Consider the following 26,133-nt stretch of genomic DNA (forward strand, 5'->3'; position numbering starts at 1 on the left):
AGACGCGGCCTTCCTCCGAGCGGCCAGCGGGCCAATCACCGCGCGCGCTGTCCTCGTCGGCCCTTCGGTGCTTCGGCGCTTCGGCGCTTCGGCCCTTCGGCTCTTCGGCTCTTCGGCTCTTCGGCGCTTCGGCCCTTCGGCTGGTCCGCTTTCGCTGTTCCTGGGCCTTCCCGGCCTTCCCGGCCTTCCGCCTCGCGCGAAAGCGCAGTTCTCGTTGGTTTAGGATTTTTTTTTCTTCCCAGGCACTTCCGGGTCCTGCGTCGCTCCGGAAGCCCGTGGTTCCGGAAGCCCGGGCGGCCTGCGTTCTGCTAGGAAAGGTCGCGCTTCCCAGAGAATGTTTCAGAGAAAGTTACGTGGAGCGGGGGCGCTTCGCGGGCTCCTAAGGTCAGTGTCCGCCCAGGGAGCCGCGGTGCAGGGCCGAGGCCTTGCTGTCAGCCGGGAGGGCGTGGACCGCGTCCCCACCGTGTACTGTCGCCCTTTGCTGGAGCGTCCCGTGGACTGGCGTCTCGTCCTCCTGGAAAAGGCAGACCCAAGTGTGATTTGGGGACAGGCAATGAAGCAAACCTAAACCCCTAAAACTAGTTTCAGGGTCGCACCATTAGAAAGAAAATTTAGAAAAAAAAAAAAAAGAAAAAAAAAACAGCTGGAATTGAGCTCTTTGCATTCCGCGAAGTGACTTTCTAGAGACAAAACTTGTAAATCTTTTCCTCGCACTTGGCGGTGGTGAGATTTACCGTTTATGAACGACTTATTTATGAAAGGCCCAAACTTTACCTAATAGCAGATAGCTCATGTAAAGTGTTATATTTGTTACAAAAAAAAAAAATTTGTGCTGAAGTTTCCAACGTTTTTGAAAGCCTATGAACTTGAAAGTCATTTTAATTTTCTTGTGAAAGATTTCCTGCCGAGAATTTGTTTATAAAATTGCTCGCAGTGAGTGTGTTATATTTAACGTGAATTTCTGATGAATACGAGAATGTTTGAGAATCATGAGCCCTTTTCTCCTGGGACCGTAAGTGAAAAGTTTTTGTTTGTTTCCAGAATTTTTTGAGGTTCTGTTTTCCAAAAATACGTGTTGCGAATGAAAGAGCTTTTCACAGAATGAGACACATTGTTGAACGTTCGTTCACATCCAACCTGTTAGTGTTACACGATGCCCCTTGAAAATGTTTAATCTTAACGATTTCAAGCAATTACAGGGAGACGGAGGCTCTGTCCACGCCACAGCTTGTAGTCTAAACACCTTCCCCTAACACCTTAACCTTTGGTTAAACCTGAACGTAACGAACTTGGCGCGGCTGACTTGTTTTCCCTCCCACTTTCTGTTCTCTCTGATCTTATTCATATTATCAATTACTTGGATCCAAAGACATTGGAGTTGAATGATCTTGACCTAGAGGAGATTTGAAAGAAGAGAGAGTGGAATTACTTACAAAGTCAAAGAGAACCCCTCACTCCTTTTTCTTAAAAGCAGGGGTGGGCGGGGTAGTGAAAATGGAAGTAACAGACTTAGTAGAGAGGGTGCCACGTGGATAAGTCAAGAAAATTGAGTTCTAAATCTACCTGGTTTTCCTTTGACCAGCGACACGTCTTATTTTCTTGGTCTTATTTTCTTCATTTTTAGAAATGATGGGTAGCATCCAACCTGTGGTTTTAAAACCGTGCTTTTGAAAAACTGTAGAAATGACCTGGACCTATGCAGGGGAGAGACAAAGCAAGCCCCTCCTCGGCAGTATTTTTATAAGAGTAGCTGTTTCGTGCGTTGTGTCTGAAAAACAGGGTTCCAGTTAAGAAAATTCAGTTCACATCCTAGACTAGACGATCTGTTTCCTTTTAGCAGTGAAATTGTTTCTTAGGATAATTATTCATTTTTATTCGATGTGCATTTATTTATTCGTTTTTCTAATAATAAAAGATATATATTCACAGCTAACTCATTACTAAAAACCAGGAACACATCTATATTCAATCTCATTTGTTAAATAGATGCAGATTTCAAATTTAATTCTTTCATTATGAGCAGAATCATAATTCTTTACTTTTCTTTCATTCTTCCCACTACCCTTTTATTTTAGCCATAACTTTTTACTTATTTTTGAAGCTCGTAGGAGTCGTTGCAGTAGGGGTGGATGGCAGGTCCTTTGCATTTGACACATTTGGCCGCTGACCCTTGAAGATGCTGGCAGGCTCGCCCAGTGTCGCATCGCTAGTAAAGTTCTGAGCCCCAGTCCCATGCGTCCCTCACAGCGTCAGATAATTTTAAAGTTTCTGTCCCTGTTGCGCCCCACTGTGCCCAGGGAACGTTTATGCCACGCGGACAACCTCTGTTCCTGGAGAAAAGTTCTGTTCCGAGTCCCTTGCTCCTCTTTTTCCTCCCTGGATTGGGTCGGGCAACGTGGAAGCAAATCGGGTGTTCCCTTTACCTCTTTTCCTGAGATGACAGCAGTGTCTCAGCATTCTGTGTCCCTCTTCAGTTCCTTGAGCATGTGGCAGCCACCTCAGGAGGAAGGCCCTGACGTCTTCCTCTTGCCCCGATCTGTAAGCCCCGTGCTGCGAATGCCACGCAGGGCCAGGGGGGCGGTGGGGGGCGGGGAGGCACCGCAGCCCTGCCTGTCGTGGGCCATCACTCAGCTCCTTCCCAGCCTTGCCCGCCTGCACAACCAAAATGCCCTTTTCTATATCGCTTTTGATTCTGTTTAATACATTTTTACGGGAGCACCCCCTTCTTATCTGCCCGTCACCAAGGTGAGAGAAAATGTCTTACCATGACGTCTTTTCTTTCTTTTTACTGTTAAAACGTAAAACCCAAGATGTTTTCTTGTGCATAACCATTCCCTCTGCAGCGCTAGATAGACGAGTTGGCCTGGCCTCTCCTTTGCATGTAGCACGTGTTCATAGTAGTTAAACGAGTGTTCACGCCTCGTTTTTATACCCATTTATTTGTGCCAGTTTGACAGTCTCTTTGCATGGTGCTCCGGCGACATACGCAGAGGTGGGGAGAAGGGACATACAGGACATGCCTCCCAGGCAGCGCGGGCGCCTTGACCACATCCCTTTCATTTCTCGCCCCATCCGCGGTCCTGAGAGCGACTGGCAGTTGGTCTGGAGGGAAAGCATTGCGCTTCGAGCTCTGCGGCATTGAGTTTGATCCAGGCTCACCACGTAGCCACACCACTGACTTTCCTGGGCATGGCCCTCAGCTTCTCTAGTGCTTACCAGACATTGGCTTATCTCCAGCTTGACCTTAAACAGGTGAGTTAACCTTCGCGAGCCTTAATTTCTGTCTTCTTGAAATGGACGTGATGATGATTGCTACGTTATGAGAGTTAAGTGAGATGAAGGGTGTAAAGAAGACCTATAGCGCCTCACCCGTAATACGTATCATACGGGACTTGCTCCTCTTCTGTCGCTAACACCTCTGTCCCCCGGTGGATCTTTCCACATTCTCTCGAGTGCCATTAAATGTGCAGTTAAATGTGCGCGCCCACAGTTTTCAAGTCATTTTGAATTCTCTTCTCAGGCAATTAGGTCCTAAAGCCTTTCTATAAATTCATCGGGTATTAAAGATCTTCGCATGTCATGTGGCTCCTTCGTTCATCCTCGAGTTGGGCTTTTGGCTGCAGTTCATGCCTCTCTTCATCTCTTAGCGTTCAGCCCCTTAAAACAGCCCCATCTGCGTGTCCCGTGGTACCACCTTACGGGGTTCATGTCTGCCTTTGTCGCCACCACGTCAGTTTAAGACGGGTCAGAGCACAGCTCTGTGGTTTTACACCAGTCAGCTCATCTCTCTGTGCCTCAGTTTCCTTGTTTTAAAACAAATAATATAAGACCCTCTTTCATCATATGTAAGGATTAAACCATTTAATATTTAACTTACATTCGGTAACTAGTAAGTTTGTGGTACACGTTGACCGTAGCAGTAAAGTGACAAGCTGGTGGGGATCGTCTTCCATGATGAAATCCTCACGCATTTTTTCCCATGAGGATTGTGTCGGAGTCACATGTTATGTTCTCATTTCTCTACTTTCTTTAGCCTTTTCCAAACTCAGGTTCAACATTACCATTTCTGCCATTGGAAATGGCTGTTCTTTTATTCTTCCTCTTCCAACGTTTCCTAAAACAATTCTTATAAGGATTCTAGAGAGATAGTCTTTTTTACAGTTGCTTTTTTTTTTTTTTATTACTGAGAAGACTTGTAAAATGACTTGTCCAGAGTCACACAGCCTGTTGAACGTGGGCTAGAACGTAGAACTGGTCAGAACTAGTTTAACGCTCTTTCCCCCCAAATCCATTCAAACATCTGTTCTTTATTTTCACAATGTGTTTTCTCTGTTAAAGACTCAGAGTATCAGCTTTCTGAAAGAAAAGATCATGAGTGCCATGCTTTCTTCTTAGAAATGTATTTGTGAAGGTAGGCCAAGGTATTAGAGATTCTGTTTTAAGGTTTAAAAAAGCATTTTGTGTTAGTTTTAGATACTCGGAGAAATATACTTTAAATGAGTTACGTAAGGTGCTCAGTCGTGTAAGACGGATTATCTTCTTGAAGATTGTAGTATTTGAGTTGTGTTCCTTCTTCTCTTCAAATAAAGAAAAAATATGTCCCCTCTGCTAGGCCAAGTTACTTATCATTGCGCATCTTTTTGAGAAATTTATGATATTTTGAACTTTATCCTTCGGAGGTATTTTAGAAACATTTTGTCATATACCAACTACCACCCCCTAAAGAAAAATCCTCTTTGGATTTCGATGAGAGTTGCATTTAAGACTAATTCGGAGGTCTAATGCCCATAATTTTAAAAATTTCACATGTCTTGTCTATAGCCAGATGAACACAATTGAAATATCTAACATCAGCTATCTATAAACTCCTGCAATTTTGTTTATATTTGATCAAAGAGCAGCAAACAGCAGTGACAAGTCACTTAGCCAGCCTGTGGCAGAAGTGGGATCTGAGCTTCCTGTCGCGGATTTCTAGGCCCGTTCACAGTGCCAGAGACTGCAGTGTTCTAATGGGTCCGGCCATAGCCTTTTCTCTTTCACTCGTGTTTGAGATGTGTTCTGGGAACCGGTGTCCTGTTAAATCCCTCTTTGATGCATGTCCCATTTATTAGTATTGATTTCAATACAATGGACAGTAAATCTATCTGACTACACAAAGGAAATACTGGGGTACAGGTTCAAAGCTTAAGATCCCAGGTTTAAGAATAGTCACATAACCTCATAACGCAAAATGTTAGTTTAAATTTTTTTTAAACCTAAAGAGAAATGAAAATACGGTCTTGTCCATTTCGATTACTAGAACCCTTCAGATAGTGAGGCCGCAGGTAATCATAGTGAACATTAGCTGATTATTGTGGATCTGTAGCCCGGCGGCCGCGCGTAGATGGGTTGGAGGCCTTAGAGATTACCTGGGCATCACACGTTCCTGCTGACGAGGTTCACAGAGCTGTAAATTTAGATGGAGGACTTTTGTGGGCGGCACACGTTGCCACGTATGCCTGATGGCAATACATCTAGTGCCGGGAGCCCCGGAACAGGTCGATGCTGACGTGTGTATCGACAGCAGTGCAGGAGATGTTACTTGGTGTTATAGCTAAAAATCCATGCCGTCCCTTTAATCATAATTACATTAATATCGGCAGGCCCTTGACAATACCCACATTATTATTGATAGATTTCTGTCAATAACAGGTTTTTAAATAAAATATATTCATTCATAATTTGTGCTATACTCAATGAAAGCCCCGAAATACATCCTGAAAAAGTCTTCTGTCTTTCGTGAGGTGCAGTCGTTAGTTTTGGTTTTAGAATGTGATAGAGATGACAGAGTGTTATTTTGGGGAATGAAAGGCATAAAAGGAAAGCATGAGTTATTTAAGGGATAAGGTTATTATATGTCGCTGCTCTTAGAAAACGAATTTCTGCGCGGGTTTTTTTTTGTTTTTCCTGTGAAAGAAAAGCAGTGTGACATGTGTAGTGATAAAATGTCAGCGGGAGACCTTCTTAGTAGTTTTTAGTGCTAGATCATTCTGTCTTAAACATATTTATGTGACAAGTTAATCACACTAACCCTAGTCGTTGCTCTACTTTTTAGCTGGTCTCGATTTTGCCTTAAGCGTCGTTTTCGCGTATGCCGTCCTTCACTAATCACTAATATAACTTAGTGTCAGTTATACTTTTAATAATTTTTTTGTAAATCTCTTTGCTTGATATAAATGTTTTTCCTGTGTTAGCCTTTTAGAATCTTAACTTAGTATAGTTCAGGAAGTGAGGAGTGGAGAGGAAGAAGGTGGTAGGCTCGCGTATTAAAAGAATGAGATTTCCTGGCAGCATAGGGAAAAGCATTACCTGTTTTTGGCATTCTGGAAAACCCAAACTGAATTAAATCCACTGGTGTTTGTTTCAGCTCAGAGTAACCCCAGCTTTTCTAATAAAGGTTGGCTTGTATCAGGTATTCAAGTTGGAGCCAGCTTTCGGGGAACTAGATCCTAACCCACAGGAACCGATACTGTGGGCATTGTTGGAGCTTAAGGTAAATTCTTGAAAGTCACGCAGAGCTAGACTGGCCGGTGCTTGGGCGTGGAGCGTGACCAGTGTGCCGGATCAGGCGACCGCTGGTTTACACACGACTTGAGCTGGGGGGTTTAATTCGAAACTGATGACGCCGTAATCTACCTGTTGACGTTCGTAGTTCTTAGTGAAGGAAGTTAAGTTACTTGGACTTTTTCAGAAGGTCATTCGCACCTTTGATGCAGGGGTCCCGTGATGGGTCTCCCTGAACCGCAGGCTTCCTTTGCTTCCGTCGTCACATTCACCCTCTAAAACTGATCCCCCATTTCGCCTCCTGTCCTCAGCGATGACTCGCGCCTACAGAATCAGAGCTTTTAGAACGGGGCCTCTTTACGGTGGCCGACGCTTCGGCCAGTGTCTCCCGCTGAGCTGGGCAGCCCTGGCCACTGCCAATGGCTTGTTTCTCTGTGTCCACACGCCAAGCGCAGGCACTGTGAATGGGGATTAAACAACCAGAGGCCCAGCTTGCGGGGACCTGCCCCCATGTGTCGCAGGTAGGGCTGGCCGCCATGGCTCGCATGCTCCTGGGGCTGGCACAGGTTCCCACCCCCCCGCCCCCCGCCTCCCCCCCTCCCCCGGCCGGAACTCCGATTTTGTCCTTCCCCTGGGGAGTCGGTGATCCTTCACAGTGTTTTCACGTTTCAACATCCTTTCTTTGCGCAGAGATCAATGGCTAGTCCTGATTATAGTGGCATCTTATTTCTTTAAAAATGCAGTTGGATCGAGTGCCTGGTACCTGGGAGAATGCCTGGCATTTGGTAGGCGCTCAGTAAATTTTGGTTCAATTGAGTTGAGTAGCCGTTTGTCAGAGGATTAGAGATCACTAAAACACAAACTGCTTACATTACATCGAGAGGAACTTGATGTCATTTAAAGGCATTTATGGCATTTTCCTGTGATCCACACGTTACGGGCAAATACTGTACATCAATGGAAGGAAGAGGTTCCATAATCAGATTAGCCGATTCTACAGTTATTTTGATTTCATCAGTTTCTTCCACCGTCCTGGGCGCTGCCCTTTTGTAAGGCTGGTATTCTAGAATAACTACCTGCGGGAAAGGGGTCGAGAGGAGGAGGAACTGGACGTCACGAGTTGGTGATGACGCCCTATCAGTCGGGTGCTGGTCTCGGACTGTCCCCACGGCACCGTGTTCAGAGTCGGCTGTTGTCGGTGCGCGTCTGAGGTTTCTTTGCTCCCAGGGCATCGCGCAGGGCCGGCTCAGAAGATGCGAGCTGGGCGTGCCGAGTCCCCCGGGGCCCGCCCTGCCCTCCGCGCCCGGCCCCGCGCCAGGTCGGTGCCAGGTCGCTTCTCGCTGCCGCAGTGACCCTTCAGTGGTGTAGCCGGTCCCTCCCCCAAAAAGGCGTGCCTTGCCACAGCTCGGTCCAAGCGTTAGCGTGAGGAATAACGAAGATTTCGGTCTTTTGAAAGCAGATTTGCCAAAATCAACCCGACATCTTTTTCTGCCAACGCCCGTCCCTGGCCGCAGCAGAAATGACGCGATGATGACGCTGCGTCCAGTTTCCAAACCCGACTCCCGACCTCACCTGGTTTAATCTCAGCGGCTTTGCGAGGTAGCTGTTTTTTCCAGCTTTTGAAGAGGCTGAGGCTCATGACTTTCTTGAAGGTCACACAGCAAGGAAATGTCGGGGCGAGAACCCGAGCCCAGCTCTGCTCGGTTTTCGGTCCACTTTCTCCCCTGAGAAGGCGGCCGCGCCCAGGAGGCTCGTTCCTCTCCAGCGAACTGCCGCGCGTAGTGGACAGCGCCCGCTCTGCTTGCAGCTGAAAGAGGTCACACACAAAAAAACCGGCTAAAATGTTGGAAAGTAAAACCTAAAACGAAAAGTAGGGAAACAGATGATTCATCTGGAAGAGGACGGGCTGTAGAGCGGTGTCCTCACAGTCAAGGTCGCAGGTGGCGGGATCGGGCCCCCTGTTCTTAATCTGCACAGGCCCGGCCTGGCCAGAGGCGGGAAGAAGACGCGTCAGGCTGGGACGGGGTGGGAAGGAAGTCTGAGAACAGGGGTTGGCGAGTGTCGGACGGGGCGGAGAGTGTGGCGAGGCCTCTGGCGGCTGTCGAGAATTCCTGTCTTTGCTCAGTGTTCTTGAGTATGATTTCTCCAGAAACGGGCATTTGAAATACACGAGTCCTCCGAGGAGCCACTCCCTCGGAGGAATTTTGCACCTGATGTGAGTTAGGTTCACGCAGATGCTCTCAGAGCTCAGTTATGCGCCCATCGTCGTGGTCAGTTCTGTAAGGCGATAAGATAACCACCAGCCAGACTCTGAAACTGACTGCGACTCTGCTAGTTAAAGACACGTAAACTGGCACAACGGGCCCTCCAACACGAGCCGTGTACCCTGGCCGAGTCTCAGCCGAAAAGCGACAGCCATCCGTCCAGCTCAGCGTGGGGGCGCGAAGCGGGGGGACCGTCGTGTTGGACTCGGTATCCGTGTCCAGTACGGTCAGGGCTTTTCAAGAGCTTGGACAGTCAGATCCTCCCCTACCTTGCTGACCACAGAATAGTAATCCTGGGGAGGGAGCAGATGTGTGGACACTGTTACGGTAGGGGACACAAATACCGTATTCCCGCGTGCCGTGAATGGCCGTGGAGTGTCGCGGGACAAAAGCTGAACTAGGTATCAAAGTCACTTTGTAGGCGGCAGGTGCTTTGAGAAATAAGTGTAAAAAGACGAGGCTCTTCCCTTAACTAGCTCATGGGCAGTTAGGGAAAGATGCACCAGCGTGACTGAGACCACAGTGCAGACGGTCGAGGGCTCAAGCGGGTGGCACACTTGCCATCAGAGTTAAAAATGGCGATGGCAGGAGCTGGGGATGGTTCCGAAGGTTCAGTGCGGAATGCCGAGCTGGAATGGGAAGGGCAGATAGTCAGGGCGGTGGGCGTCGGTGGTGGGGGCGATCAGTGTTTTAGGGGCGTGAGAGAAGACGGGCAGGACTGAAGGCTGCTCTGGAATGGGAGGCGCTCTGGGGAGTGACAGCCGAGATGGTCGCAGGGGTGGGGACAGTTGGCCTGCGATCGCACTTGAGAAGTTTGTGCTTTATCCCAGGGGTAATCACGGGGTGAGAGAGAGGTGGTTGGGTGTGTCAGGGGAAGTAATTTTGTAGTTTGGTTCACTTATGGGTTTTTTAAAATAACGTTTTAGGTTTTTTCTCTTATATAAATGTTATAGGCTAATTAGGGAAAATTTGTAAACTGCAGAAAAGTGGGGAAAGTCTTACTCGTTGATAATTTTTTTGCGTGAACTTTGAAATGTTTGCGCTATCGGGACAGTTTTGGAATTCTGGGTATCGGCTTTGAGACCCCGTGATGCCACCGGCCTCTGGCATAGCTCCAGTCGCCCATTTACCCGCCTTTCTCCCTTGCAGCCCTCGGCTGGGGTCCTTAAGTGAGAACCAGGACAAGCGTTGATCTGTGTCGCAAGCACCTAGCAGGGCTGGGATGTACTGATGCGCGCAGAGTTTGTGGACTCCGTGAATGGTCCCTGGTCTCACAAGGACCACTTAAGAGAAGGAAGGAGGAGGCCTGGGTCCGTGCGAGGCTCGAATAGCCTCTCGATGCAGGGACGAGAACCAGCCAGAAATGAGGAGGAGGGCTGGCATGCAGCTTTGAGCTGGTTGTGTGATGATAGACCAAAGACTTATCAATTTTGCTTTGAAACGAACTAGCCCAGTCATTCTCAACATGACTGGAGAACATCTTAGAACTGCAGCTTCCCGGCCCCCGTTCTGAGCCTACTGAGTCAGAGACTCTGGAACTGAGACACCACAACCTAACAAGTCCTCCGAGTGACCATGATAAACGTGCAGATTTGAAAACCGCTCGGCTGGAAGGACAGGGACCACAGGACCGCGGTGTTGAGGACCACAGCACGGGAGGGCGGAGAGCCCGGGGTGTGCGGTGTCAGCGAACATGGCCATGAGGCGCCGTGGTGGCTGAAATAGGAAACTACAGAAGTCCGAGAGGAAAACTACGAAAGTGAGATTATGTCACTGGAAGGAAAATTAAACACGTTGTAAGTGGGCAAGATCTGTTTATCTTGTTCAGATCACTGCCTTCCTGAGCTTAACATTTAACTCGATTTGAGATGGATTAGTCCCGTGAGATACTCAACACCGCCCCCGCCCAGATTTTCGTCCTATGTCCACATAACGGCCCGCCGAACTGTCCACTTAGCTGTCCCACACCCCAGATCTCCAAAACTGTGTGTATTTATTATCTTTCCCTTCAAACCCACATCTGAGCAGTTCCTATTTCAAGGAACTGGATTGTCATCCTCTCAATTACTGATGCCAGTTATTCTTAGCTTAAGTCTCCATTCCGCCACGTCACGGCATCCAGAGACCCCTGTTGCTCTCCATCTCCGCTGGTGCCTTTCCAACGCCATCAGTTTCTGACTCTCCTTTAACCATCACCTGACCTGGTCTCCGCGTCACCATTCTCGAAGCCTCAAAGCCACGCCATCCGTTGTTGGCGTGGCCAGGGCACGTTGCGTACAATGAAAACTTGATCAATCCTTTGCTTCCAGCTCCTCAGCGGCTCCCGTGGCATCTGGATGGAGTGCAGCCTTCTTCACTCGGCGCTCAGGGCCTCAGGGCTCGGTCTCCTGCTTTCTTTTCCAGCCTTATCTTTTGTCCTTGCTCCTGCTCTTGCCTCCGCCTGGACTAGCATTCTGCCCTTGCTTCACCGGCCTGGCGACACCGCCGACCCCACGGGTGGCTGCCGGTGCTGCCTCTCCGCGACGCGGTCCCTGACCTGCGCTGCGGCTGAGAGCATTGCGCGTGACTCTCCCCTTGTGTATCGCTGGCCACGCCTTCCCGTAATCGCCTGTTTATTATTTTATAGAGCACGCTCTCGCCCCACCCGTCACCCCACGGGGTTGAGACCGTGTGATCTACCTTTCCGTGTCGCTGGCTCTGACACGTTAACTGGTCAGTGGCAGACGCACAATGAACCGACGTTGGAGTAAGTAACGATCCACAGTCCGGTCCTTCAGGATAGTCTGAATGCGAGGGCATTTCCGTTTTGCGTCCTTCGCCCACCCGAGGCACTTTTCCCTTCACCGACCCATTCACTTGGTGTTTGTGGGATGCATTCTGTGTGCCAGGCGCTGTGCTGGCTGCTAAGACTCAACTGTGACAAGTCTCAGTGCTTGCAACAGGGCTTTTCCTCCAGCGAAGGAAATGGACAATTAAAAAGTAGTTTATGTACAGTACGTAATATGTTGAAATAATTTGCTACAGTATGTAAAGGCACAGAAGGAGGAAGAACAGAGTACGAAGGGAACAGCCAGAAGAGGCCGCTCACCCACATTTAGGGAGTCAGGAGGAGCGATGCCTAAACCGGTCCTTAAACACCTGGCGTGCGTCTTTCAGTTAAAGAAGGGAACAGACTTTTCAGGGCACAGGTAACGGGCAGTGAAATGCCCACTACTGCACCAGGAAAGGGCGCTTATGCCTAGAGGTCAAAGCATCGGGCAGGAAAGCGAGCTGGGGGGTGGTCTGGAGAGGCCCATGTCTTCGGAGGGCTGCATCGTGGGGAGGGGGCAAAGGTAGCAGCGGGGTTCAGGGAGAGGCTTGCGGGCATGGGGTCCTGAGTGGCTTAGAGAAGTGTTTCCGACCAAGCGCGGCCCCGGGGGTTAATCAGTATCGTGGAGAGAGGGAGGAGAACGCTGCCCTGACCCGCTTCTTTCTCCCCTGCAGCTCCTGGCTGGTGTGAGGCGAGGGACCTGGAGCCACAGCCACCTGCCGTGGGCCGTGACGTCGTGAGGGAGCCGCAGGCAGGGGACGAAGGGGACGCCGGCCCAGACGGCGCCGGCACTCACGGTGAGCAGCACTGAGGGCACGCAGCCCGCTGTCCGTGTAGTCTTCTGCCACTAAGTCACCCAGGCGCCGTGGGTGATTTTAAATCTCCCCTCTTGAAAAAGCGCTGATTGTCATAGCTATTCCAGTTTCAAGAAGGACAACTTTATTTTAGGGTACACTTCCCAGTCCTTTCACCTTCTAGCGGATTGCCTGTAACATCTTTTTAGTACAAATCAAGGACTTGGAGGTCGTTTTGTCTCCAGTCCTCGCTTTATAAGCGAAGAATCCGAGGCAGAGATCAGGTGAGAAGGCGCGTGCGAGGCCGCGGGGCCGGTGGTGGCAGCGAGCGCCAGCGGGCCCTGCGTCTGCGGCGTGCCTCCCTTTCCGTCGTGCATCGGGCCCTTCGAAGGCCTGGAGGTCACGATCAAGTTCAAGTTCGCGGGCCTGGCGTTCATGATCAAGTTCTGCATGTTGAGGGCGGATTTTAGAAACAATGTAAACAGGTCTCAGCATAGTTTGCATCCGCTGGCTCATTAGTAAATTGTGAAACGTCCCACTGGTCTGTGCCCTCCGCGACAGCAGAGGCCACTGCGTGTTCTTGTCACACCGGCTCACACATATAGCATGTCATACATGTGTTTTGAATCAGCCGGCCATACCTAGCTAACGATCCGCTTTTTCTATTTTATTTTAAAAGATTTGTGTCCCTGTAGCACCAGTTCATTTCCTTAGCGTATTTGTGAAATAATCTTCAGATATATTTTTCCATCATAGTTTTCTTGGAAAGTGAACGAGGCGTACCTTTTTATTAATGAAGACGTTTCTGCGTTCATGTTGCCTCGTGCTAGTATTCCTGCAATCACGTGATCGAACAGTAAACACTTATCATTCATTAGTGTTTCTCCTACCGTCCTTAGTAAACACAGAGGAGCGTCAGGGGCTGGGTGAAAAGCACGCCTTTGGGGTCGGGAGAAGCGCCAGCAGTTAAACTGAGCCTTGACGTAGCGCGGTCGCATGTGCCATGGGGTTTATTGTGTGTATGACGCTCACGTGTTTCTCCCTTGGTCACGGGGCTCTTCAGCCTCAGGGTGATCAGCTTCCGAGTTCGATCGTCTGGCTGCTGCGGCAGCTGCCCGGGGAGGACCACGTGGAGGTGCGTCTGTGGCAGCAGATGCAGCTTGCCAAGGCCTGTTGTTCCTTTGATGAGGAGGGCCGAAAAGAGAGAGGGGGGGGGGGGAGGAAGGGAGGAGGGAGGAGGGCGGGAGAGAAGAGGAAGAAGTCCCAAGTAAGAGGTGACTGTGCACACTTGGGAAAGGCCCCTCTGCCGGGCGCGCCCTGTCACGTGTGTGTCACCGGTTCCGGGTGAAGGTCGAGGAGAGGGCCGAAGATCGCCGCTGTCTGACGTTTGCCGGCTGTCCTTTTTCCTAGAGACCTGGGAGACGGCATGGCCTCGGGGGAAGAGGCGGCGAGGCGCGCGCACAGGGCGCTGAGGATAAGCCAGCTGGATGCGCTGGAGCTCAACAAGGCGCTGGAGCAGCTGGTGTGGGCCCAGTTCACCCAGTGCTTCCACGGCTTCAAGCCCGGGCTCTTCGCCCGCTTCGAGCCGGAGCTGAAAGCGTGCTTGTGGCTCTTCCTGTGGCGCTTCACCGTGTACTCGAACAACGCCACCGTGGGACAGTCGGTCCTGAACCTGCGGTACGAGGACGCGGCGGCGGCGGCGGCGCACCAGCCGCCCAGCGCGCGGCAGAAGGCGTGGCTGGCCGCGTGCGCGGCGGGCGGCCGCTGGGCGGAGGAGCGCTGCCGCGACCTGCTGCGCGGGCCCCGCGCCGGCGCCAGGCGCTGCGTGGACTTGGCGCGCGGCCTGCTGACGCTCGGCGGCGTGGTCAACTTCTTGATCTTCCTGCAGAGGGGCGAGTTCGCCACCCTGACCGAGCGGCTGCTCGGCATCCGGTCGGTGTTCCGCGCGCCGCCGGCCGCGCGCCAGCCGGGCTTCGAGTACATGAACCGGGAGCTGCTCTGGCACGGCTTCGCCGAGTTCCTCATCTTCCTGCTCCCGCTCGTCAGCGCCCAGAAGCTGAGAGCCAGGCTCTGCGCGTGGCGCGGCGCCCGCCGCGGCGACGGCGGCGACGGCGCCGCCAGGGCCAGCCGCTGCGCGCTGTGCGGGGAGTGGCCCACCATGCCGCACACCGTCGGCTGCGAGCACGTCTTCTGCTACTACTGCGCGAAGAGCAGCTGCCTGTCCCACGCGGCCTGCGCGTGCCCCGCGTGCGGCGCCCAGGCGCGCGCCCTGCAGCCGCTGACGTCGGGCGTGGAGGTGTCCGAGGCCGGCGCGGTGTAGACAGTCACACTGCCTCTTCTGCGGGCAACTGTGTCATGTTGGAATTCTTAGTATGAGCCGTCCTGAGCGCGCCGCCTAGGTGTCCATGAGGGCCTGTGCTCCTGTGTCCCCTGTCCCTAGATCCTAATCACCGGAATCCACGCGAGTCTAGATGTATTCTGTATTTTTCTTAATTATTGCGTTCAGCCTTTAATCCTTTAATGTCAAGAATAATGGACAGTCTCGTCAGACGACTATAAGAATGTTCCCTCGTTTCGCTACTTCGTAGAAAAAGGTTAGACTAAACGATTTGGGAGACCCAGGGATGAGTGTGCATTTATTTTCGGAGGTGGTGTTACAGCGTCGTAGTCTCACGGTGATGACACCTGTCGTTTTAAACCTGACGATCCGGCGGCCCGGTTGTAATTCTGAGCTTTTCTCTGGAGCCGGTTTGTGAGGGGCTCTGTGGGCTCCGTCCTCAGGCAGAACGATGTCACTGGAAGCCGAAGACGTGTGTCGTGCCGGCCTTCTGCCCCCCGGAGTCCGAGCTTCTTGCCGAGTGTTGGGCAGGATCCAGGCGCCCCCTCCCCGTGGCTGGGTGGCAGGGCCGTCCTCGTCCTGGTCCTCGGAGAAGCTGGGCGGCTGGCTGTCGCCCCATTGTCTTTCCGTACAGTGTCTCTTTTTCGGTTTTCCTTGCTCACGAAGATCCTTGGCAGGCGACACGCTGGCCCCTCCAGTGCCCGCGGACTGGGCGCTTCGCTGGGAGTGGAATCCCGGTGCCCCGTCACCAGCCAGTTAACAGTAACGGCCAAGAGGGAGGCAGAAAACGGAGAAGCAGGTGCATTTACAGTAATAGTAATAAATAATAAAAATAATAAATAATAAAAGCTGGTATCAACTGAAACTAATTGAAAAAAGAAAACTCTAATCTGGTCACATTGAGAGGAGGCACACCAGGCTCTGAGGACATGGAACAGTGATCATGGTTTAAAAAGTGATTTCCGCTCATCGGTCTGTATCATTTGGTTAAGAGGGCAGGGACATTAATATATTCAAGGACGCCTTCAAAATGAGTCAGCAACTAAGGACAAAAACTGGTTCATTTGGGACATTTGCTTTTAACAAGAAGCTGTTCTTCCTAGCAGCACTCATAAGTGTATTAAGAAGTGGTATTTTCAGCAACAGAACTATTCCAAATGTACTTTTTAGGCGCATAGATCGACCCTATTGTCTGTGGAACTGGCTCTCAGTGACCCCGCGGCAGAGAAACCGAATGCGTATTCACCACAAGTGGCCGGCAAGTGTTTCGCTTGTATATCTGCTTTTTTTTTCCTTCAAAGAGCACATAAATCATGAAACAACACAATACGCCTTCAGGTTTCTAGGTCGTCTCTTATTTTCTAAAATTTTTGAGAAAAAGCTTATGATAAGGTTTTAAAATGTCACCTACAAAAACCAAGTGAGTACCATTTTGCACAACGGCCTTCATGGAGTCCCGCCTGGAGCTGTCATCTTGGCAATGAAAACAAGTCCAATGAGGTCCAACGAGCCCCGCCCAAGGCAGGAAATGAGATACAGAACCCAGTACTGGGTCACTTTCCTTCTCAGGAGCAGGAGGCTAACGTGTCTTCATCAACGGGGTCACTTCCCTCCTTTGCCTAAAACAGAAATCTACTTAGTTAAGCTGATTTTAAAAGCAGATGGGTGTGGACATGTTTGTATCTATTGACCTTAAGAACTTACCTCAAGGAGATGGTAAGAATTTGGATATAGATTTACTGGCATGTTCAGTACAGCACCATCTGTAATAAAGAAAGGAAACAAACGTAGGTGCTCAACAGTAGAGGAATAAATAAAGTAGGACAGCTATTTAATTGACTCAAGAATGTTATATAGATGCCATGGAAAATAATGTTATGCAAAAATATATGAATAATTTTAATTACGTGCAATAATTTTAATTACATACCCTATTTAAAAGAAGGCTATTAAATTACTCTATGCTGTCAACTATGAGATAAACAAGCATATGTTTATATTAAATAAAATGTCTCTGGGTAATTCAGCTTTGATTTTTTCTTTATACTTTTCTATATTCCTCAAATTTTCTACGAGCGTGTCATACTTTTTAATTACACCAAAACAGGTTATTTGTCTCTTTAAAATCTTGTGGCCAGTTTTGTTTCAGTTCAGAGAAGACATCCGCATAGTGAGAAAACAAGTCTCAGGCATATGAATTTGGGAGCTGTAAGATGCTAAAAACCAGAGAGTACCTATTTTTGCATTACAATCAATAAAACCTGCCTTTATGGCCAACCACAACGATTGAAAAAGTCTGAATTATTTCATATGGTTCAAATTACATATTAAGTCTGACTCCATATAGCAGATACATTTTTTTAACCACTTAGATGCATATAGGCATCAGAAAGATAAACCACACCTTCAAAAAGTACTTGTACAGTATTTGTAAATGTAAATGTAGTTAACTTTAAAATATCTAGAATTAGTACACCAGATCAAAGCAATTGATATGAATATTTTATATTATCGGTTCACCTTAACCAATAACATGACAATATTTTCTGAACTAGAGATCAAGACACGGGGTCTGACCCAGGATTTTGTATTTCTTCCAGATGTGGTCACGAAAATGCTGACATTTCTGAGGTATTTTATGGTTTGGTTGCCAATAAGACTTAATGCAAACTTGAACTTCAGCTGAGACTTTATCTAAATAGTCACAATTCTGAATCAGAGGAGCCAGAAGCTTTACTGTTCCGCGGGGTGCAGGATGGTCCCCCATAAACGTCTCACTAACCCGTCAGGAGATAGCATCCTCTTCTGACAGCCTCTACTCTTTAAAATCCACACCGATTCAAGTGCTTTTTTAGTCGACCAAAATTATAAAATACTACACAGTAGTTAATTGCTTTAAAAAGGCTTAATGCCAGACCAATATTGCAAGAACTCCCATGCAGTATTGCAGGTGGTGCTCCTTAATGCCCCTTCTCAAACCTACTAGGTTATTCCCTAGTTTAGATGACTATCTTGCTCAAACGGCAAAATAGATTGTGAGCTCCATGAGGACAGAGGTTATAGCTAGCTTGCTGTGTGTGTGTGTGTGTGTGTGTGTGTGTGTGTGTGTGTGTGTGTCTCACTATAGCCAAAAACAGTGACTGGCATAATTCAGATGCTTAGTTGGAGAAATAAGAATTTGAGGTTTGATAGGAAGGCCCCCCCAATACCGAACAGAGCAACCGATAGCATCGTGGTAGAAGACTCCCACAGGCATTTCCGTGACGGCGTAGAGAGGCCAGCGCCCACGATTTGTCTTCGTAGTGTGTCTTAGGGGTGCCATTTTTAATTTAAAATGTTCTGTGGCATTCTTGTTTTGAGGGGAAACGCAGTTGGAATTCAGGAGCACAATAAGAGAATAACTTTTTTTGAAAATACATGCAATTTTGGAGCTGTCAGTTTCAGCTACATCTCTTTAAATACTTTTTCTTCTAGAACCCAACTGGGTAGATGAGATTTTTTTTTTTAATTCTATTATAGAAGTAATAGCCCTGTTTTGGTGTTTTGTAAGCAGATAATATTCTGCTAGTGACTGTCTTTGCAATAATGCATTGCTCTGAATTCCGAATTCTATTATTTTACATCTACAGCAGCTTAAAGTGTATTTTTTATAAACAGCAAACTTCACCTCATAAAAATTCATTACATACGGGTATAAACAAGTGTTCTTCCTTCTAGTCATTGGCAGTAAGTGATTCATCAGTTTTTCACAGAAAACCAATTTCATTGCAGATGTTCTGTGATTTCCAATCTCCATGAATCGTGAAACCAAATCACACAATCCCAATGCAAGGAAGGATTTTTTTTTTTTTTTTTTTTTTTAAGATCTGTGCTTACTCAGTCTCTTTACTAGGACTGAATATCATTTGCCGTCTCATCAGTTTAATTTTTAAAAACTTAAGTAATAATCTCCCATTTGTTTCTTTCCTGTATATGTTGATCCCACCCATGAATGGATAGCTGATATAAAATTTAAAGCCCACAGATGACTTGATAAATTCACTCCTTTTTCCCAAGTCAAACTAGAAATATTAAGAGAAATGAAATTTTTCCCAAGTCTAAATCGTTTTTTCTTACTAACATTTTTTTTTTTTTAACTCTTTTCAACCGCACGGTGAAAGAAGGGTGTAGGGGGCTGTGGAAAACAGAACTGTCCATCTTTCTGTCAACTGCTGAGGGTGATCCTTGGGAAAATTACCTCCACTGACACTTGTGGCTTTGGCAAGTGTTTCAAAGTCGACTAAGGGAAAATGGGCATTTAAATACGAAATATGGAGTTAAACGGGAAGAAATGCCTGCAGATTCAGTGGTGGTCTAAGGCCGTACTGATAAATGAAAATTTCTCAGAAACGCTGACAAGAAAGAGGTTAAATGTCTCCTAAAAGCCCTAGGAAATTAAAGGCCAGTTTTTTAAAAAACACCTCACTCGCTGGATTGAGAGGTTGAATCAGAAGCATGATAATTGAATTTACTAATAACGCCAAGTCATGAGGTTTTGCAAGGGCGAAGTGAGATTTTCAAGATAACCCATTGGATTCTGAAGCTGGTCCTCATTTACCCCTCCGCCTTCCACTACAGCTCTGGTTACCCACATATTTCCATTAATGAGTTACATAAGGAAGACCGTGGGCTTGTCTCAGCAGGACTCTTTGTGCACAGAGGCCTCTGAGTGTGTTTGGAGAGGGAGTCTGCTGTGGCGGCTGGAATTCTGTCGTCCGTGGAGGGTGGCATGTCTCTAAGGGCAGAGGGTCATCTCTACTACACTAAGTTACATGCAATTTGCTGGCACCTCTAGTGGCTTCCCTGCTGGCACCAGGCAGAGACTAGCAGCCACCGAAGAAAGGGAGAACCGGCCCCTCAGACATGAACTGTGGAGCCACCGATTCAAACCTGTCCCAGGTCCCTAACCCAACGACCGCACATCGCCCCGTGTTTCTCGCTTTCCTTCGAGTACTTTTCAAACTGGCTTCTCCTTTATGCAAAACTTAAAGTCATAGGAATGATGACACGTAGCCTCCCTCTCTTCCTTCCATTTCAGACAAACGATTTTCGAACACAGATGTAAGTGGAACACTAGGAATCCAAGGAGAAATGAGAGATCACACTCTACCACGGGGAAGCGTGGCGAGAGGCAAGAAACAAATGCTTGGAGAGCATCTCGAAGTGAGTAATTATCCCATCGGGGACCTGGAGAAAGCCTCCTGGGGAAGTGACATTTGGGTTCAGTCCTGATAGCTATGTAGGACATTCAGGTGGCGAAACCAAAGAAAGACATTGAAATGAGAAAGCAAAAATGCTCTTGAGATTTCACACGTGAGCCATGAATACCTGCGTCAAATGAACAGTCGTTTAGCAGATGGTCACTGAGGACCCGCAGAGCACCAGACACTGGGCTAGGTCAGACCATGGAGGAAAAGCCAGGTAAGTCGGAAGACATATTTGAAGCCCATAAGGAGCTCACAGTTTTCCTGAAAACTAGTAACCGCTGTGGAAAACGGGGGCTGGTCGGAACCACGGTCTGTATATAAGCGCCACACAAGCAGGCTCAGAAATGAGGCGTCATTTCGAGAAGAAAGCGTGAGCTGGTCACCTCAAGGGGACACCCATGCTTCCCAGGGCCAGCAGGAGAGGCGCCCTCGGCCGTTTTGCTTACCCATGGGCAACAGTGGTCCAAATACATCAAATGGAAAGTTACAGAAATAAACGATTCATAAGTTTTAAGTTGCACGCCCTTCTGAGCAGAATGATGAAATCTCCCGCTGTCCCACCCGGAGGAGACTCAGGCCTTTGTCAAGCGTCTCCACACTCACGTGATCGTGGAGGCTGGGAAGTCCAAAATCTGCAGAGCAGGCGAGCAGGCCGGAGCCCCAGGAGAGCGATGCTGCAGTCCCAATCTGGAAAACTCTCCTTTGCTTGGGGAAGGCTGGTCTTTTTGTCCTATCGAGGCCTTCAACTGATTGGATGAGGCCCACCCACATTAGGGAGAGCGATCCGCTTTGTACGCAGCCTTCCGATTTAAATGTCAGTCTCATCTAAAACACACAGAAACACCAGAATAATGTTTAACCAACTCTCTGGGCCCCAAATTGACACGTGAAATGAACCCGCACCCCCCATGACAAAGGGGCTTCCAGCAGAAGATACAGGAAATGTTCTCAGAAAGTTCCCTCTTAGCCATAGGCATGTGCGACACTGCTCTGGGCCCTGAGGGACGAACCCTGGCCAGAGAGGAGGGAGGCTTTCTTCTCGTCTGTAAGGAAAACGGCGAGGGGCTGAGGCCATGAGCGCTTGAAGAGTCAGCACCATTTTGATACCTCATGGTTTCAGCTCTGCGAACCTGCAAACGAGGCCCCGTCTTCAAGGGGTAATCTGTTACACAGCCGTAGGTATCGAATCTGACTTTAGCCTATACTCATGCCAAATGGCAACAAACTGTGAAAGGTTGCTATGTAAGGCAGAGCAAATATCACTTTGACTTTCCTTCTGCATGTTGACTTGAAGTCCTTTTAATTAAGTAGCAATGATAGTATCCTAAATTCAATAAACAGTTGATGTGCCATTAAGATGCACAGTTCTAGTCACTTAATGAAGCTATTTCAATTGAAATATAGTTTGAGTTGGTTAATTATTCAGATCTTAAGTGCCTGTCACATGACAGGCGTTCTACGAATGAATACTGATGAAAGGATTTCTCATAAATTAAATGAGAACCATTTTTTTAATGATAAGGTCTGAGTCTCACCGAGTTCATGAATTTACAGCACCACTGATCTTTCAAATGTTTATTTTCCTCTGTTTCTTATAATTCTGATTACACTGCTGGCACTAGAAAGAGGTATCGCTGTCCATGACTGCGAGTCCCAATGTTCTACTGTGCTAAAAACACTAACCCTTAGACACTCCGATCTGTTAGAACCTGTTTCTCACCTCCAGCGAGGGCCACGGGTTGGAAGGTAGGATATGTTCCAATGTGGGCAGCAACCTGAACCAGGAAAGTAGATTTTTCTCTTCCTGAGCTACTTCTTCTTCGAAGAGACGGAAGCAGCATTTGCTGTGTGACCAACCTGCTGGCTCGGGTTCCTCTTTTGTCCTCAGTCACCTGTTTTCCCATTTTCGATGTCCTCCCCTGCCGAAGTATTTGGGAAAACAAAACAACAACAACAACTTAATTTTTAATCAACGTACATTAAAAAAAAAAAGTATATTTCCCTTAAATTAGTTGGCCAATGAAGTTAACATTAAATGAAAGCAAAATCTTTGATGTGTATTATTCTTCCTCTCTTACTGCAGTTAAACGTAGATACAGCACACCCGTACGTTTATTTAGAATCGGGTCATACTGAAGACCTCCTTTTTGAAATAAAATTGATGTCCTAGATATACACCAAATCAAAAACCAGTTGAATTCAGAAACGCAAACGAACACTAGCTATTCAATTATGTCCATTAGAAAATCTAGGGAATGAAGAATCATAATCTAGCCAAAGATAAATCAGGATTTCATTCACGATGACTCATAACTAATATCGTCCATCAACTCAGGTAGGACTTTTAGGATAAAACTCACCTGGTACCTATAGTAAAATCACAGTCAACTACAGCAAACATCTCACAATTATACCTGTATTAAAAATTAAGTGTTTGGGGGGCTGTTATATTTCTTTCCTAAACCTTTGTATTTGAGGAAACATTCCTCTTACTATAAACAAACCAAGTTCTGCCTCCTCTATTCTAGCCATGCTCAGCTCTCCTCTGTGCTCAGTCTTACTGTCCATCACACGCATTTGGCAAGTAATCCTCAAATCACAGGCTCGAAAGGATCTTTAGACTTTTTCTATAAAATATTTATCAATTAGGCGTCCAGATTCCATTTTATTACTTCCAATGGCTGAATTCACCATCTCCCAGGAAAGTCGGTCGTGGTTTTGAGCCGTTTTGTTTACTTAAAACGTTTACCTGCCACTTCAAAATAGTTGTCTGCTGGTCGTAATTCTGCCCTGTAAACCCTTAGAAAAAGTCTGATCTTCCTTCCCCAAGAGAAGTCTTTTATCTAACAAAACATGGATCTCTTTCTTTTTTCTTATCTAGCCAAAGGCCACCCGGCCTATCCACCCTCCTTTGGGCACCAACACCCACACCGCAAGGGGCGCTGGGACGGAGGAGTGAGTGGGAGTGAGAATCAGGCCACACCGACCTGCTAAGAAAGCCACTCAGAGGAGGAGGTGGCTTTGATAATGTTCACGAAGATAACTGCCTATTAGGTCTACTTGCCAAGCTTTCCACCTGCAGGACTTAATTTATCTGGAGAAGGTACCGTCATTATTTAGACACAGATGGTACATAGGATGGGGGACCTGTGTTCCTTACACGACATGATGTCAAATCTCCCCTCTGAGGGGCCCTTTGCTAAATTTCACTCTTACCATCACCATGCCTACATCGCTAGCTTCTCAAAGGTGGATATTTCCTTACCTATTTTTTTCTTCTTAAATGTTACATATGTCTCTATAATAAATTAAACTCTAACGCCATCCTTATTACTCCATAATTTGCTCTTCAACAGCCCTCGTCTAACTCCTGCATCAAAGTTGAACTCTGACCTCGGTTTCAAAGACCGTCATAAATTGAGTCTAATTGAAACCAAAAATTTAACTGAGCAGATTTCAAACTGCACTGATTGCCATTATTTCCAAAATCTGCATCTTTACCATGTTCTTCTAATTTTATCCCCATGAAAGGAAACTTGGACTCATCCCTTGATTCCCGGGTGTCGCCCTCTCTCACAGTCAGCTGGTTACCCACCAGCTCTGGTCGTTCTGCGTGCTCATTCTCACCTAGGTTCTCTCCTCACTGCTCACATCCCTGCCCGAGCGTAAGCTGTTATCTCTGACTTCCTCTCCTCCAGTCCAGCCATTCGCTCCAGCTTTTGCAATAAGGATTACCATCTAAATTTCAAATGAATCAGGTCTCTCTCCTGCTTTACAGCCTCTTTGATGATTTTTTCCTTTATGGAAAGAAAAACTATCAACTCGAGTCTTGGATTCTGTCCTCCGTTTGCTCCCCGTGATGGAAACACCATCATCTGCCTGGTCGCTCTCTTCAGCAGGCTCCCGCTCCTTGGCAACCACTAATCTTCTTTTCTATATAGGTTTTCCTATTTTGGATATTTCTTAAAGATGGAATCATATAATACGTGGTCTTTTGCAACAGATTTCTTTCACTTAGCAAATATTTGGAATGTTTATCCATTTCAAAGCATATATCAGTTACTTCATTTATTTTTATTCCTAAATAAAATCCATGAATGGATATACCAATTTTATTAATTCCATCATCAGTCGGTGAACATTTAGGTTGTTTCTCTGTTTTAGCTATCACGAATAATGCTGCTGGAACACTTACGTACAAGTTTTTGGGTGAACATATGTTTTCACACTCGTCAGTATAAACCAGGTGTAGAGTTACTGTGTCATGTTGTATCTCTGTACTGAACGTTTGAGAAACTGCTAGACAGTTTTCTGAAGTGGCTGCACCATTTTACAGTCTACCAGAAGTATCCGAGGGTTCCGTTTCTTCTCATCTTTGTTAATACTTGCTATTTCATTTTATTATAGAACTTTGTGGTTTTTACACACTTTCTTGCTGCAAAACCACTTCTCTTCCTGTGCTGCAAGTCCACGGAATATGGAACCTTCACATAAGAGCTTTTAACTCTGTTGGCAAAAACATTTACTAATCGTTTTTTCCTCAAACTAAGGAACATCAGAGGATTTTTAACCTGTGAAGAAGTTAGGTCCGAATCTGTTTTGAATTTGCTCCTGATGTGTTTTGTTGAAATACAATAATGGTTTAATGAAAAAAAAAATTAAAAATAAAAGTTCTTATCAGCAAAAAGCTGACTTGGATCCTTGTCATGTAACTGTCTTGACAGCTCAAATAGAAACAGGATAAACAAAAAATCTCCTTAGGGTTTAAGATAATTTGAAGCCCACAGTTGGGAGGGTGGGCTAAGACAAATATGAACCTAGGATACACTAAGATGTCCAGACTGCCTATATTTTTCAGAAATGATGAAAACCTTCTCTTGATCAACGTAGTACTTAAAAATAAAAATAAAAATAAAAAGAATCAAAAACATCTAAAAGGGTGAGGCTGCTACACTGACCACCAACGTTCTTCTCGTTGAGAACCGTTTCAAAGCTTCATGAAACAGTTCCATGGTGTCATGAACACAGGGAGCGAAGGTCTGGCTACACGGTGACACATCTAGAGAGTGAAAACCTCTCAGAGCAAGATTGAGTATTTGAGTTCATTAATAGGTCAACACACCTAACCGATTTGGCGTTTCTCCCAGAGGATTCAAGCCTCGCGGAGGAAGAGCAGCTGACAGGTCACAGCATCTAGGGACGTGCCACAGCCAGACTACGCCAGGAAGCTGTGGGTGTAAAGCGACAGGCTGTGAAGCCTGGTTTGAAGAAGACGGTGTATAAAAATGAAAGCCAGGAAGGCGGTCCGAGCTACCGCAGATCGAAGAAAAGAAACACGAACGATCATTTCAAAGTAGGCACCTCGTCGCTTTGGTCCTTTCTATGGAGCATGTCATTAATATATATGTATATGATGTTTTAATGGTATTTGCCTCTTTTTGAAAGACACACGTCTCTGGAGCTGGTTTTCATTGTTAGCAGTCGGTGAGAAGACTGGGCTAGGATTTTAGCCACCCAGGAAGGTAACGGAATAGCTAATTGTGATCCTTCTGAACCATGGCTCCAAAGTCCTTAAGGGTATGAGTGGGCGGCTCTGTGTGCATGGCAAGTGTCCCATTACCTTATGCAAACTATAGCATTGTTTGAAAGGGTGATTTTCAAACAACACATCAGGACCCATTAGGGGTCATTGAATCAGTTTAAGAGGTTACAAGCAGCATTTCTGAAAACTAAAATAAAATCGAATTAAGCAGAATAGAAAGCAAGTTTCCTCACACATGGAAAGGTGTCAAAATAAGCTAACCTATTCCTGTTATTTAAGTGGCTTAAATGCAATAAAAAATGTTCCTTTGCATTCACACAAAGCCAGTTCAGGCTAGGTAGGTCTCCTCCGCCTTGTGACTTCAAAATGTGCAACATGTGGTCTTAGACCTTCACCACTGAGTCATCTCTTTGTTACCTGCCTCGCTGCTTTCCACCGTCTCTGCCCCTTGAACGCTTTCAGCTTGCTTTGGCCCAGATCCTTAATTCCCTTGTCATCTATCTACATGATTGAAGTTGACGCCTCGATTAAAACAATGCAGTATTGTAATATTGAGTGCATCTATACTTAATTATTTATCAACACTTTTCTTAATGC

General features: G+C 47.0%; 1 protein-coding gene across 6 annotated transcripts; it reads left to right on the forward strand.

Annotated features, from left to right (window-relative positions):
- PEX2 (peroxisomal biogenesis factor 2) lies at positions 1-24,669 on the forward strand. 6 transcript variants are annotated; one of them, XR_004954567.1, is made up of 4 exons: positions 8-384; positions 12,291-12,413; positions 19,826-19,950; positions 22,876-24,669. XR_004954567.1 is itself a non-coding variant. In XM_036232781.1 (4 exons), exon 4 carries the CDS (start codon positions 13,837-13,839, stop codon positions 14,728-14,730), a length of 894 nt encoding a protein of 297 aa, XP_036088674.1. In that variant the 5' UTR covers positions 391-1,012; positions 2,950-3,252; positions 12,291-12,413; positions 13,821-13,836; the 3' UTR covers positions 14,731-16,774. The 6 variants fall into 6 exon arrangements, 4 of the variants coding, with proteins under 4 accessions (XP_015983613.2, XP_036088674.1, XP_015983614.2 ...); XM_036232781.1 differs by lacking the exons at positions 8-384; positions 19,826-19,950; positions 22,876-24,669 and adding exons at positions 391-1,012; positions 2,950-3,252; positions 13,821-16,774; XM_016128127.2 differs by lacking the exons at positions 19,826-19,950; positions 22,876-24,669 and adding an exon at positions 13,821-16,774 and having other exon boundaries at positions 1-384.
- Positions 24,670-26,133: the final 1,464 nt, after the last annotated feature.

This window comes from Rousettus aegyptiacus, unplaced genomic scaffold, assembly GCF_014176215.1.
Source record: "Rousettus aegyptiacus isolate mRouAeg1 unplaced genomic scaffold, mRouAeg1.p scaffold_m13_p_15, whole genome shotgun sequence".
Classification (NCBI taxonomy): domain Eukaryota; kingdom Metazoa; phylum Chordata; class Mammalia; order Chiroptera; family Pteropodidae; genus Rousettus; species Rousettus aegyptiacus.